The sequence below is a fragment of the Apis cerana genome, linkage group LG7 (genome assembly GCF_029169275.1).
Source record: "Apis cerana isolate GH-2021 linkage group LG7, AcerK_1.0, whole genome shotgun sequence".
Lineage (NCBI taxonomy): Eukaryota > Metazoa > Arthropoda > Insecta > Hymenoptera > Apidae > Apis > Apis cerana.
The window spans coordinates 11,656,040-11,671,058 of NC_083858.1; the positions used below are offsets into that span (position 1 = coordinate 11,656,040).

Genomic DNA, 15,019 nt, shown 5'->3' on the forward strand with positions numbered 1-15,019 from the left:
TCTCTCAAACCCTAAGAAGCTGTTTAGAAGCTAGGATCCGATATAATCGATACGATCTTTGCAGGGCAAGTACACGACGAAGAGCGACGTGTGGGCGTTCGCCGTGACCCTATGGGAGATCCTGAACCTTGGCAGACGGGTCCCTTACGAGCACTTGTCGAACGAGGAAGTGGTGCAGAGCCTGCGACGATTGCATCGGGCCGATTGCGCCACCGACACCGACGCGGAGAGCAGCGGATGCAAGGAGAATACCGATAACCTTTTCACCTATTTACCGCAGCCGACCGCGTGCTCCAAGGATATTTACGATTTGATGCTCGACTGTTGGCGGCGGGAGGAGAGCGAGAGGCCAACCTTCCGGGAGATCTCGATGTTCCTGCAGCGGAAGAACCTCGGCTACGCGCCCACATCCTGATATTGAACGTTTGGCAAGGTCGAGGAGCACACGGTTTGCGGCGGTTGCCACGTGTGCCCGGCTAGACGTCGCTCATACTTTGACCACGAGATGGTCGAGGATGCCGTTTACCCGCATTGGATAACCGTGAGAACCAAGTTCTGAATTCTTCGACAGCCATTTCCCTCGAAACCTCGGAATGATTTCGAGCGATCGAAAAAGGTGTAAACATATTCGAAGAAGAAGGGAATACAACGATACGGTCCAATATTGGTTTCCGGCAACGAACTCTTCGGATTCGCTTCGGTTTTTTTTTTTTTTTTCTCCCCCGCGAGATAATGTCGTTTCGAGCGATTTGTTCAATTAGGAACTGAAAGTGAAATAAACTTGATGAAACGATTTTCAGGAATGGCGGACGTGAATCTGCCTATGTCGATATGGTAGGAAGCTATCCGAGATTCGTGAAAATATCGTAATTTGCTTAATAGGTAAGTGGGGGAGGGAGGGAGATCGTGACGCGACGATCTCGATCGCGGAGAAATATTCAATGAGGGCGTTGTTTTAGACGTAAGGAAAACAAACGTAAAACTGTGAATCCGACAATCGAAGAGAGCGCGGAGGTGACCTTTGTTCGAAGGGAAATTTGCGCCAATTTCGCGCGCTGGATCTCGTGGATCCTCGACATGATCGTCGAAAATTTAGGAGCAATATCGTGTAATTATAATACAGCTGTGAACATTCCTGCATGGATTTAAAGATACGTTTATTATCTTCGAGGTAAATAAGGGATACTCGTTTAAGATTTTAAAAGTTACCTTCCGAGACGATGATGTCTTTCTTTTATAAGAGAAACAATAAGAGAAGAAAAATAAGAAATATGGAAAGGGATGTGGAAGAGAAAAGAAGGAAAGAAAAAAGCATTGCATCGACGTATGGCAATACGGTAACTAAATATCAAACTCACTTCGTGAGTTGCTAATCGAGCAAATTAAAGAAAAGAAACAGAAAAAGAAAAAAAGAAGAAAAAATAAAAGGGAAAACAAATTATATGAGAACAAGTGTGAATGCGTGTGTTTGTGAACGTATAGATGGTTCAATTCATCGTGCGTAAATTTATCGTAGTCGGTTAGGCTTTTCGCTTCGAACGAATTCGAACGCTTCGACAGATTGTTGAAGCAAGTCTGTCGAATTTCTCGTGTAACTCCGTACTACACGATAGAGCTCTCATCGCATACAAATTGTACACGAGAAAGATTCGTCACAGGTATCATTTTCTTGCGATCGAATTATTGACCATCGAATCACGCTGAAATTAGAATAAGATTTACAAAGCTAAATTGTCAATATATATCCTATTTCAAAGAGAACAGAAAAAAAAATCGAATAAATTCAACGTTCGCGCGAGAGCTCGACGATAAGGTGTAATTCGCGAATGGAAAACGATATACATATTTCTCTGTTAATAAAATGGTGGCTCGCACCGTGACTATGACACATCATAATTGTAACTTAATATATGATAGGCGGGATCAATACAAAGACAAAGAAAAGAACTAGTATATTGTACATATAGACAGGTACACATCGAGAGGTAAGAGAGACATTTATCATTAATAAAGCGTTAACGAGATTAGCAGCGACGAGCAAGCAATTCGAACTTATCTTTATCGTCTTTAAAAATCGTGTTCCTTTTTGCCTCTTCTGCGGACACGATTTCGTTGGTGGGTCAACGGAAATTAGTGGTTGTTCCAGGGATGGAACAGAATCTTTTTGGCGCGATGTTTGGAACATTATCAACATATCCGAGCCTTCGTTTCTATTTTTGGGACGAGGGCAAGAAACGCGAACGAACGAGGGGAAAAAAAGAAAAAAGGAGAAGAAGAAATAAAGAAAAAAAAAAAAACGACGAATTTGCAAGATTTCCAAGTCAAATGTTCGTTCAGCGATGCTATCTCTCACCACATTTTTCAACTAATTAATCATTCGATTCGTTATGTTCCATGTATTTATATCAGATGAATACTATTAATAGCATTCGCAATATTTAGTAAGTAGGTGATGTTACCGTTATAACATTAAAAATACTATTTATATATCTTAATGTAACGCCGCGTAAGAAGTAGATATATCAGAGACATAGCCATTCGTATATAAATCGTACGTGCGTTGAATTTAAACGTAACAAAGTTCGCTTCTCTGTCGTTGAATAAATGGGAAAGGGGGGGAGGGGGGATGGGAAAAGAGTAAAGATAGAACGCGAGATAATTGATAAATATAAATTCAAGTCGGAGTGAATCGGCGTGATTTACGAATTTACGAAAGACCGATTCGAACGAAGAGAGATAAAATATTAAAAAGGGGGAGAGGGGGGAAAGAAGATACTGTTCTCTCTATTGATAACGTAGAATGATTTAACGATATAGAATTTTATACCGAGATCAGGCACCTTGTTAAAATAGAAATTCACACGAGTTCATAGTTGTCACTTCATTAGCGTTAAAGAAATGAAAGAAAGAAAAAAAAAAGGAAAAAAGAAAGAAAAAAAAAAGAAGAAAAAATTGAAAGGAAACTGCCGTCACTAACGCGTGACATTAGAAAAACGAATCATAGTTGCGTTTAGATTCATCGATATAAGCATATTGCTGCCTTTGGCTGTATCGTTGCCCCTTACTGCTAACGAGTAACTCACTTGTCTACTCATGTGATAATTTAGTATATCTCTGCGTACCTACCTGTACCTATACCGGTTCGGAAATCTCAGTAGTAAAGAAATTTATTTATCTTACATTACGTTCTATCTCAATTTCATCGACTGACCGAGAACATATCTTTGTCGATAAGAATTTAAAATTAATAGCAATAAGTTTTTTTGTAGAATAAAAAATTACGTAAATTTCATTCTAGTGTATTAAAATTCAATGAAAAAAAAAAAAAAAAGAAAAACGAAGAAAAACGTTTAAAAAAAAACGAATGCAAATGAAAAGCAAAGATAATTCGAATAGATGAAAATTAATTGAAAGTTATTTTAATAATACAGTTTGTAACGAATTTTAACTTTTTTGATTTTTAAAATCTGATTTTAGCAATTTCGAAAAGATATTCTCAGTCAGTGGATATTCTTTATCATTATTAAATGGAACGCTTAAAGAACACTTGTTTCGACAAACCTAATGTTTCATGAACATTGTTTTGATTTGTGAGCTCTACGTTGATTTCGACGATCCCAATTAACGGGGTGAATAAAAATCAGTCGAATCGGTCGAATTTTTTTATATAACAAATTTTGTTTTTCTTTTATTTTCTTTTCTTTTCTTTTCTTTTTTTTTTTTTTTTTTGTGTGTGTGTGAATAAATGTACGATCGACAATCACGTTTAAGTCACAAGGCTTCCCGGGATCGTTCAATCTTCCATGTTGATGTTATTGCAAATAGCATTGACAATGAGAAGAGAATCACGTGAACAGTGAAATTGCCGTTTCGTTCCAATTTTTCACTGTAATCGTTTACGAAGAATTCTATATTAGACTTCTATATTAGACATATTAGACAAAAGTATTTATTTTCATTTTTCTCAATTCGTCTATTCAAGTACGTTTTGCATGGTACGAAATAGCAAAAGATTTCTGCAAGATACTTTTTCATTGTTGATAATGAATTAAGTATTAAAAAAACAAATTCTATTTAATCTCGTATCCATAATAATTGTAATTACTTTTCTCATCCTAGTATTCGAATAACACATTTATATTAATTATATTAAGATTATAAACATATCTATATAAAATATTTTAGTCCGGAATTTGTTTATGAGAAAAATGATCATTTTTATTAGATCAAATCAATATAGATATACACGTATACGAAATTATCGAACCTATAAAAATAGTCTAACAATAAGAAGACAAGATTAAATAGATCGAATGGAAATTCTTTAATAATCTTTCAATATTTAATTTATCAGGTATGACATTAAAATAGATTCCATTGATGAAGTAAGTCCCTATATGTATAAAACGATCAATCTAATTCTCTCTTTATAAAAAATATTTAAAGAAGGGATTAAAGAAATATTTTATGAATATATTCATTATTTGCAGAAAAAAGATTGAAAAATTTGATCAATACAGATTATTTATAGTGTTCTGAAACAAAAGTACATTGATAATTAAAGTTAATTTTCAAATCTATGTTTATCAAATATTTATTAAATATTGTTCAACTTTATTATATATAGTTACAATTTTACATATATAATTATAAATTCTTTATTTTACGATAAATCTAAAAAATTTCATTGACAAAAATAAATTATCAAATTTCATCATGTAAAACGAACTTTTTTTCTATTTGATTTTTTAAAGTAATTTTAAGGAATTTTTTTTAGTAATTTTCACAATGATTAAATAACATTATTAACTATAGTTTTTTCAATCAGATTCCCAACACCTGATGTGGAATTGAGAGAAATGTAGAGGTAATCACGGAAGACTGTGCAGAGCTCACCTAATTATAACTTCTATTCAGGCACAGGCAATCTCTGGCTTTTTCACTATAACATATGTCATTTCAATCAACATTCAGTTCTCTATTTTTGTTTTGCGTTTTTCTCTTCGTGAGACAATAATTTTGAACGATCAATTAATAAAAAAAAAAAGACAAAAATATAAAAAATTATATTATCGTACAAATCATACTTAAATTATGGCGCCTAAAAAATAACTTTCCATCAACTTTAATCTATTTCTTGTAGTTTTATCTTGATAAAGTAGTCCATTTCGTTTTATTTTTTGTCGAAAAAACGAAGAAATTGTTACGAATACTCCATAGATAATGTTTGTCATCGATTAGCATTCAAACAATCTGATACTAATATTGATCGATGTCCTTGATAATTGAACATTTTTCGTAAAAAAAAAAATTAAATCTAATATTACAAAATTTGTAAATATCATAATCTAGAAATGGCAAAAGTAAAACTATCATTCGAATAATTATTATTATTAATTAATTGAAGAAAAAAAAATTAATTAAAGAAGGAGGAGAAAGAAAATCTAATAGGCCGTGAAAGGTTGCCTAGGCCTGCTCTAACACTATTAAACCTTAATCGTTATAGTCATAAAATTATTTTGTACTAAGAACTGTTTATAATTTTGTATCTAATCTTTGTAAATATCAAGCAGATTGTCTATGGCTAATAAAGCTTAAACAAAATTGATATATATATATATATATATATATATATATATATATATATATATGTATATATATATATATATATAAGTAGACTATGTAAAGGAAATTATATAGGTATTTATATATATATATATATATATTTTAGCGATAAGAAAGCGAGCGAAAAAATGGAATTAAATTTCACTGGAGAACTGGTAATATACCAATGTACAACGATCTAGGAATTATTTGTATTATACAGGTGACAATTTAAGGGACAAATCATAAAAGTATATACGTTACTTGATAACCACATATGTGTATAGGGTATTCCATTCCATATTTGTTCTGAAATTCCGAACGAAAGAATATAATTATCATTATATCATATATATATATATATATATATATATATAAAGAAAGAAAAGAAAATAATTGTTTTATTTATTTATAAATTTTTAACAAATTATATAAATATAATACGAACGATGTAATAAATATTCTTAAAATTATTTATGATAACTGATCAAATAATAAAATTTTAATCTATTATTATTAAATTATTTATTAAATATGTTAAATGAATTTACAAAAATATATATTATTTTATATTAATATGCGAGAAAAATATTGGCGAGGAATTTTAGAAGAAAATATTTTGGTTTTTGGAAAACCCTATACAGTATTATGGTATAGAATTCAACTAGTCATTTATGACACTTTATAAAAACTAAAATAAATCTTTTACAAAAAAAAGTACGGACATATGGAAAATATGTTCTTCTAAATTTTAATTAAAAAACGAAAGAAAAAATTGAAACTGAATTAAAATTGAACTGTTTACGCCTTAAAAAAATAAATGCTTTGACATTTAACATAATATTCTTTTGATTTTTTTTCTACTATAATTGCATATTATAAATCAAAATTGATTATTGATTATTGATTATTGATTTTTGATTATTTTTTATTATTGATTACTGATTATTATTGATTATTGATTATTGATTATTATTTTTATTTCTATCTATCTGCGAATTATCACTTAAACATTATTGACAGTAATCTAAGCTTGAGCAAGATAATTCTATTCGTATATCCTATATGTATGTCTAAAGGAGGAATTATATGTTGTAAGTTCAAGTAGCAGAAAGTCGCAAGAAGCACAACGATAAAACCTATTTGTATCGAACAGTCAAACGAAACAATATTACACATTTCAATGAAAATCTGTGATTTAATGAAGTTCTTATTTTTCCTTCCTTATATTAAGCAAACATATATAAATAAAAATTTCTAGATTGTTTTAATATTATTGAAAATTTTTTAATATTACCATATAATATTATTAAAATAATATTATTAAACAATTGAAAGACAATTTATATCAATGTATTAATTCTAGTCGAATTTTCTCAAATTATAAAATAAATAAATAAGTAAATAAATAAATAGAGTGTTTGAGATTAAGAATTTGTCTCTGAAAAAAATGGGTCTGATTGTTTTATTTTTACTAAAGTATCCATTTCTATAATTATAATATATATATATATATATATATATGTATATGTATATATATATAACATATTATATAACATATAGATATCATTTTTATATGTCATAATTTCTAAATTTTTATATATATTTTTATATTTTTTATTTCAAAAAATAATAAAATTAATTTAATATTAGAGTTATCTTTTGGATATGAATTTTGCAAAGCAAATAAATATAGATAAGAAATATAAATAGGAAGAAAGATAAAAATAAAATGAAAATTCAGAAATAATCTTCAGAATAGTATAAATAAAATATAAATATAATGATGAAAAAAATAAATAATGGAATTAAAAAGTTAGAGATTCAGTAAAAATTTTTCAGAGATCAGCATCTTCAAAATATCGCAAATGAAACACAAATAAAGAAGAAATAATGAAACAAAAATAAAAATAAGATAAGAATTAAAAATTTAGAAATCAGCACCATCTTTTGAATATTAGTCATCTCTTTAAATAATCATCTTTCTAAAAGGATTCAGAAGATGGCATTGATTTTCAATTCTTATTTTATATTTATTATTTTGGCTTTAAAAAGATATCTTTAACATTCAAGATAGCGTTAATAGCTAATTCTACTTTTATTCTTCTTCAATTATTTCTTTTTTTTGTCTCCATATTTGAGTTTCATTTGCGACATTTTGAAAATTTCACAATTTTTATTTTTATCTTTGTGTCACTATTTGTTCTTCTTATTTTTATTTATTCTTACCGTAAAACTATACACAAAATATTTTTATCATTTTTTTTTCAAAACTTCAATGTTTTAATCTTTAATGTAAATAAAGATATAAGTATCGATTTTTTCCGAAATATAGATAAAAAATACATTATATCTCGTACAAAATTTTTTTAGGAGATAGTATATAATTATATCCGTATATATATATGAATTAACATAATTAATAAATATTAACTATATCTTACAATTTAATTAAAAGATATTTACATAAAAAAATACTACTTTCATTCAAAACTCCAATTCAAATCAATCAAAATAAAATTATAAAGAAATAAAAATATTCAAAATTTTTTTAAAATATAATAAAATTTATAAATATTTAAAAAAAAAGTTTTCAAAATTCGTATGATATCTTTATTATATATATTAAAAATTTTGGAAATTATATCTTGGAAATTATAAATCATAAAACAAGCAATTAAAAATTTTTTAAATTGTAAATATACATTATACAATAAATATACAATATATATTATTATATTATTATTATATATCAAACTGCAACTTCTAATTTATATACAATATTCATTTTTAATCTTTTAACTCTTTATAAAAATACAGGTAACCCAAAGAATTATTTTTTTATTATCAAAATTTTATGAAATTTTTAGCTTTCTATAACCAATTTTTATAAATTGTATTATAGAAATGATATATGTATATAAAATTCGTATTATACAGTTGAATATATTAAAATTCTAAACTATATAAAGATAATTATTATTAATACGGATAAGTTACATGTTATTAATCGTTAAAAAAAGTTTTAATAAGATTTTTAATAATATTCAAAAAATAATAATTTTTGAAAATATTATTTATTCAAAATGTTTTAAAGTTCCTACGAGACAAATATCATTTCATATTTTAGAAAAGTACATTTTGAATAGGTTAGAATATTTACAATTATTATACGAAAATAAAAGTCATGAATTTAAAGGTGATTTTGAATATTTATTAGAAAATTCAGCATATGAAAAAATCGGACATTTTATATTACGGTAAGTTTTATTCGAATGACTATAATAATTATCGAATATTTTTAATATATCAATTTATAATATTTTTTAATTTGATTTATCGATTTTATTGTATCGTATAAATAATTATTTTAGATTATTGGCATTTGTGTCAGAAAAGCTATATAATTATTGGATTACGAAAGAAATATTATTATTTCAAACTAGATTAAATCATATTTTAGATAGAGAATTACATAAATTTAAGAGTATTTTATATCAATTGGAAGAATTCACAGACAAAAAAAAATTCATTAATAAAACATTAAACAACATATGTATTTTTTTTTTTAAAACCATTTGACTTTAAACATCTTGTATCAAAAAATCATACAAAAAACTGTAATCTTTATAAAATTAAAAGTATATATTTATATTTAAATATTGATAAATAAATAAATCAATTAATTTTTAACAATTTAATTATTTAAAAATTATATTAACTTTCTTTTCAAGTATGATTTGAAATAATACCAGATTTAATAACAAAATGAAAACTAGACTTGAATGACGAATATATTACTATATATTGTTCTGGAAAAATGGAAAAAATTATTAAAATAATTATTTTGCACTTATATAACCAAGCAAATAATATATATGAAAGCAAAAGCACAATATATAATAAATCAAAATACTAGATTTAATTATTTATATTACAAAATTCATTCTAAAATGTTTAAAAAAAATTGTCAAATATCAATAAAATATAGATATATAACTAAAGAAAATGTAGATAAAGAAGTAAAAAATTTCCCACTTTGTATGCAATATTTTCAATACATATAAAATTAAAAAAAACACATAAATTTAGTGATTATGCTCGTTTTTATTATAGTCTGTTTTTAAAAGATGGTGGAATGCAGTTAGAAGATACTATAAATTATTGGAAAGAAGAATATTCCAAACCTCATATCTGTTCTTCTACTTGTTCACATAAATGAATTAACAAAAATTTATATACAGTATTCAACATTTTTATGGTTTAGAAAGATCCAAAAAAAATTATAAATCACCTACTTGTGAAATGATGTGTGTAAGTAATATTTTTTATATTATGAAATTTCTATATTTTCAAATTTATCTTTTTTTTATGTTGCATATTAGATGAGTGCATCAAGTTCCATATATGAAGGAGGATGTCCATTTAAAAATTTTGATATAAATATATTAAAAAATCTTTTTTTATGTTTTTCATTATCAAATAATCATATAACAAAAATATTATATGATTATTTGATAACTATATCTTCTCAAAATCCTTAAATTGCTTGTGCCGAATTCTTTAAAATATTAAATCAAAGAAATAAAAATAATATTATTATTAGTAGTCCTCTACAATATTATTTCAAAATGATAAATCAAATTTAAATATATAAAATATTAATAAACTGAATCAAATAAAAAGTATTTTTATATTTATTTTCGTTAAATCTAATGCAATACAAGTTAAAAATAAAATTTTATTTTCTACATAGATTTAATTAAAAAATTACAAATATCAAAAACTTTTAAGACTATTTTCTACAAGTGTATAATTTATACCATTTTTAACATATATACAAGTAACACCAAGTTTTTCTATATCCTTAATATTTCTATATTCATCATCAAAAAATATCATATCTTTATATTCAGTTTCTGATATTTTTTGGATCCTAAAAAAAATAAATTATAAAAATTTTCATCAAATATTGTTATTATAAAAAATGAAAATAAAAATTATCTAGAATAAGAATTAATAATTTTTAATAAAATTTTATTAAAATTTACCTAGAGAAATGAGTTACTTTATTTCCTGGATAAATTTCTTTATATTTGAAATAATTATCCCAGTTAAATAAATTTAATAATTGTTTAGCACCTTGTATTTCTGAAGTACGAGATGCAATACCAAGTTCATATCCTTCTTCATATAAATATTTTAAAACATCAGGTACTTCTTTATAGTATTTTATAATTTGACCATGAGAATCTATTATATCATTACCTTCCCTTAATTTTAAAAAAAGGTCGATAGAAATTTTTATTGAATAACTATAAAATAATATTAAAAATTATTTCTTTAAAACTTACTTTTTAAAAGGAGGATTAACATGAGTATCAATCCAAAATGGCCATAAAGTATAATCTGAAATATAATCAAATTACATTTATTCTTTAATAAATAAAAAATAAAAATAAATAATTTTTTTTAAAGAAATTAACTAAAAATAAAACAAAAATTTTAACCTAAATCAAAAACAATTATTTTCGGTTTATGATTTTTTTCACACATTTTTAATACATAAAATTTATTATTATCATATTATAATTTTAAATAAATTACTAAATATTAATATAATAAGAATTTTATAAATTATATATATCTAATATATAATTCTTTTTAAAGTATAAAAATTATAATCACATCTACTATGATATCATATCTAGTACTATTTAATCATATTTGTACTCGTAATAAAAAAATGTTATGATAATAATATATTAGTAAATAATTATTTCTCATATGAAAAGATTAATAGAAATTATTTTATACATAATATAATACTTTATTGCTTTTTTCAAAATTTTAATATTTTCGGAAAAAATTTTATATAATAATTAAATTTTCATGTACGCGAAAATCTATTGTTTTTTTAAATGACCAATAATATTAAATTTCTGAATTTCGTTATAGCCAATCAAAAATGGAATACATATTAAGGCGATTTTCTAATTTATGTAAACCTCAAATTTTTGTTCGTCTTGTTCAGTAGTAGCGTCAATCTCGTTTATCGAGTTTGTAGAATTGTGGAGTGTTGATTAAAGATATATAATTATTAAATTTATCATAAAATTATTATTTTAGATAATAAAAACGTCCGAAGGTATACACGTACGTTATATTTTTTATATAATTAACAGTAATTAATACTAAAAATATTTGTATGTCCTAAAAATTACAAACATATAATTTATTACATTGTATATTACTGCTAATAATTTTATATTATTTTTTAAATTATTTTATTTATTTACATATGTATATCAATATTAAAAAATACATAATTACATACATAAATACGTAAATGCAAATATTATAATTATAATAATTTAAATAGAGAGAGAAAAAAGAAAAAATTAATAATATTATTATATTATATTCATATTGTATCTATAACATTAAAAATAATTTAAATAGTATATTATTATTAGATTAAATAATCTTTAGCTATTATGAATGTAATAATTTATGCTTTTAATTTATAATTGTTTTTTGATTAATTTACATATATTATTTTGCGTGATAGAATATTTTATTTATTGTTTTTTTTCAATGATGACTATAATTTTTATAATTTTATTTGATTAATTTTAATTTAAATTAAGAAAATATATACTTTACCCTTCATTATGTTTTGGATATTATATTATATTAATTATTTTATATGTATATTTTATATGTATATTTTAAATATATATATCTTATATGTTTCATATATTGATAATATTTATACATTTATTACAGAAATGTCTGAATCGGATCTTTTAGCTACTGATCACATTGATGGTCTAGATGGACTTGAAAATGGTCAAGATGGAGATGCCATTATGCAATGTGATGGTGTAAAACGTGAATTAAATGAAGCAAATATCGATGATCCGGTATTTTGTTATAAATAAATATTTATTGTTATTTAGTTTCTTGAATGTTTTCTTGATTGAAATATAATTTATATTTTTTTTTATGTAAAATTTTTTTATTATGTTATAGGAATTAGAAGCTATTAAAGCACGTGTTAGAGAAATGGAAGAAGAAGCAGAAAAATTAAAACAATTACAATCTGAAGTGGACAAACAAATGAATATGGGTAGTCCACCTGGAATAAGTAAGTTGTAGATTATTAATTTCAATATATAACTAAAAGTTTTACAAATATTCACATAATTTTTTTTTTATAAGAAAAATTATTGTATATTTTCTTAAATTTTTAGCAAGTCCATTAAATATGTCACTTGAAGACAAAATGGAAGTTGATAATAGATCCATTTATGTTGGTAATGTAAGTAAGATTATATTTTGTATATATTTATATATATTTTATTTTATTAAGGAGTATTATAAACTAATATTCACTTGTTATGTAAAAAGGTTGATTATGGTGCTACAGCAGAAGAATTAGAACAACATTTTCATGGCTGTGGCAGTGTTAATAGAGTAACAATATTGTGCAATAAATTTGATGGACATCCTAAAGGTTTTGCTTATATAGAATTTGCGGAACGTGATTCTGTACAAACAGCTATGGCTATGGATGAATCTATGTTTAGAGGACGTCAAATTAAAGTAATGCCTAAAAGAACAAATAGACCTGGATTATCAGTGACAAATAGGTGCTTAAATATATTAATATATATTTATATATATAATATATATTATTTTTTAAAATGTATATATATATATATATATATATACATATATATATGTATATTTATATTTATGTATATATTTTTTTTTTTTTACTTTACATTTACATTTAAGGTATTCAAACAATTTTTAGGGGACCACGAGGAACGCGAGGCTACCGAGGTATAGCTAGAGGAATCATACGTGGTAGTGCATATTTTGGATATAGACCTATAAGGCGACCTAGGTATGTTGTAAAATTAATAACTAATATTTATTTATATTTTCAATAATTTCAAATATTTTTTTCAATAATATATTTTTTGCATAGGAGTTACAGACGAGGATATTATATGCCGTATTGACCGTTTTAATATATTGTATTGGAATTTTACAATTGAGGTAAGTTTTTATATTTGTAATTTATGATTTTTTTTGATTATTCAAACATAAAATATCGAATATTATCAAACATATTAAATTTTTATATATATAATTAATTATGTATGTTAAACAAAAATATTTCTACTACATTTTATATTTACTATACTATACTATAAAATTGAACATCTTTATGTTTGAACAATCAAAATATATATTATAAAACAATGCATTTATAGGAAAAGCTGGTGAAATAATAAATATTTAGAATAATATTACATTGCAGAATTATAAATACTAAGATAAATGATAGAATAAATAAACCACTATAATATTCACTAGCCATTCCTGAATCAATGTATTTTTTCAGTGACAATTATTTTATGTATATATTAGATTTTTTTTTTTTAATATTCTGATGTATCTATATAATCCATCTTATAAATTTATGATGTTAACAATCTAAAATTAAAAATATTAAAAAGAGTATCCATCAATTTTTTACAAAATTTATATCTAGATACATTAGCTTTCTTAGGAAATGCTATATTTTATGCTATACTTCTTAGGAAATGCTATACATTTGTTTTCATTCTTAATATTTGGCCATATTTTAAATATTTTTAAAAAAGAAGGCACTTGTATTAACAATATGTTTAGTATAAATATAATTTTATATTTCAATTGTATTTCAATACTTTAATTTGCAATTATAATTATACAATGCTTCTCTAACTGCTCTAGCATATTTTGTGTAATATATTTATTTTATAATATTTTTAAATAAATGAACGATTCCTTCAATTCGCATTTATATTATAAAGTATGGCCATGTGAACTGTAACACTGAATATTGTAAGTTTTTGTGCATATCTTAATTATAGGTTACACAAAACTTACATATTTCTATGAACACGCATTTCACTATCATGCAGCTAAGGTGTTTAAGTAAATTCTTATGATATGTCCACAGAAAAAAAAACTGATACGATGGGAAAAAAAAGAGAAAGAAAAAACCTCATGTCAAAAGAAAAAAAAAAAGATTGGACAAAGATGGGCACAATTAATCATATTTGATTTAATAAATCTTCATATAAAAATTACAAATGTAGATCAGCGATAATTTGCAATTGCAGTTCAATTATATTTTTTTATATAATTTGCAATAATAATCAATCAATTTTATAATATCAGCCTTTATTAATGTCCAAAGATTTTCAATTTGTTTAAAATATAAAAATATATAAAACATTGGAATGTTTAATATATCAAAATATAAAGAATGCACTAAATGTGTGCATGTGTATATATATATATTTACACATGCAAATTTATATATTATTTTAGCATAGAAATATAATTACTT

General features: G+C 24.4%; 3 protein-coding genes and 1 pseudogene across 8 annotated transcripts in view; 3 read left to right on the plus strand and 1 right to left on the minus strand.

Moving 5' to 3' along the window:
- LOC107999222 (discoidin domain-containing receptor 2) overlaps positions 1 to 6,794 on the plus strand; it is a 133,201-nt gene extending 126,407 nt beyond the window's left edge. For 4 of the 5 annotated variants that reach the window (XM_062077209.1, XM_062077208.1, XM_062077207.1 and 1 more), the window contains one exon: positions 65 to 6,794. In XM_062077209.1, the coding sequence (XP_061933193.1) occupies positions 65 to 415 (351 nt within the window). In that variant the 3' untranslated portion in view covers positions 416 to 6,794. The remainder of the gene's footprint in view (positions 1 to 64) is intronic. The other variant, XR_009830573.1, reaches the window with a different exon arrangement.
- Positions 803 to 10,289, plus strand: LOC107999221 (DNA primase large subunit-like; annotated as a pseudogene).
- Positions 10,284 to 11,483, minus strand: LOC107999263 (magnesium-dependent phosphatase 1-like). The gene is made up of 4 exons (XM_017058968.3): positions 11,115 to 11,483; positions 10,959 to 11,013; positions 10,656 to 10,877; positions 10,284 to 10,540 (listed from the first exon to the last, which is right to left on the minus strand). The coding sequence occupies exons 1-4, from the start codon at positions 11,158 to 11,160 to the stop codon at positions 10,384 to 10,386; spliced, it is 480 nt and encodes a 159-aa protein (XP_016914457.1). The 5' UTR covers positions 11,161 to 11,483; the 3' UTR covers positions 10,284 to 10,383.
- A 111-nt stretch (positions 11,484 to 11,594) lies between these two features.
- Positions 11,595 to 13,674, plus strand: LOC107999247 (polyadenylate-binding protein 2-B). Of its 2 annotated transcripts, none has more exons than XM_017058948.3 (7): positions 11,595 to 11,752; positions 12,394 to 12,530; positions 12,640 to 12,754; positions 12,861 to 12,928; positions 13,018 to 13,259; positions 13,427 to 13,519; positions 13,604 to 13,674. In XM_017058948.3, exons 2-7 carry the CDS (start codon positions 12,396 to 12,398, stop codon positions 13,635 to 13,637), a joined length of 687 nt encoding a protein of 228 aa, XP_016914437.1. In that variant the 5' UTR covers positions 11,595 to 11,752; positions 12,394 to 12,395; the 3' UTR covers positions 13,638 to 13,674. The 2 variants fall into 2 exon arrangements, with proteins under 2 accessions (XP_016914437.1, XP_028523296.1); XM_028667495.2 differs by having other exon boundaries at positions 11,602 to 11,760.
- The last annotated feature ends 1,345 nt before the right edge of the window (positions 13,675 to 15,019 follow it).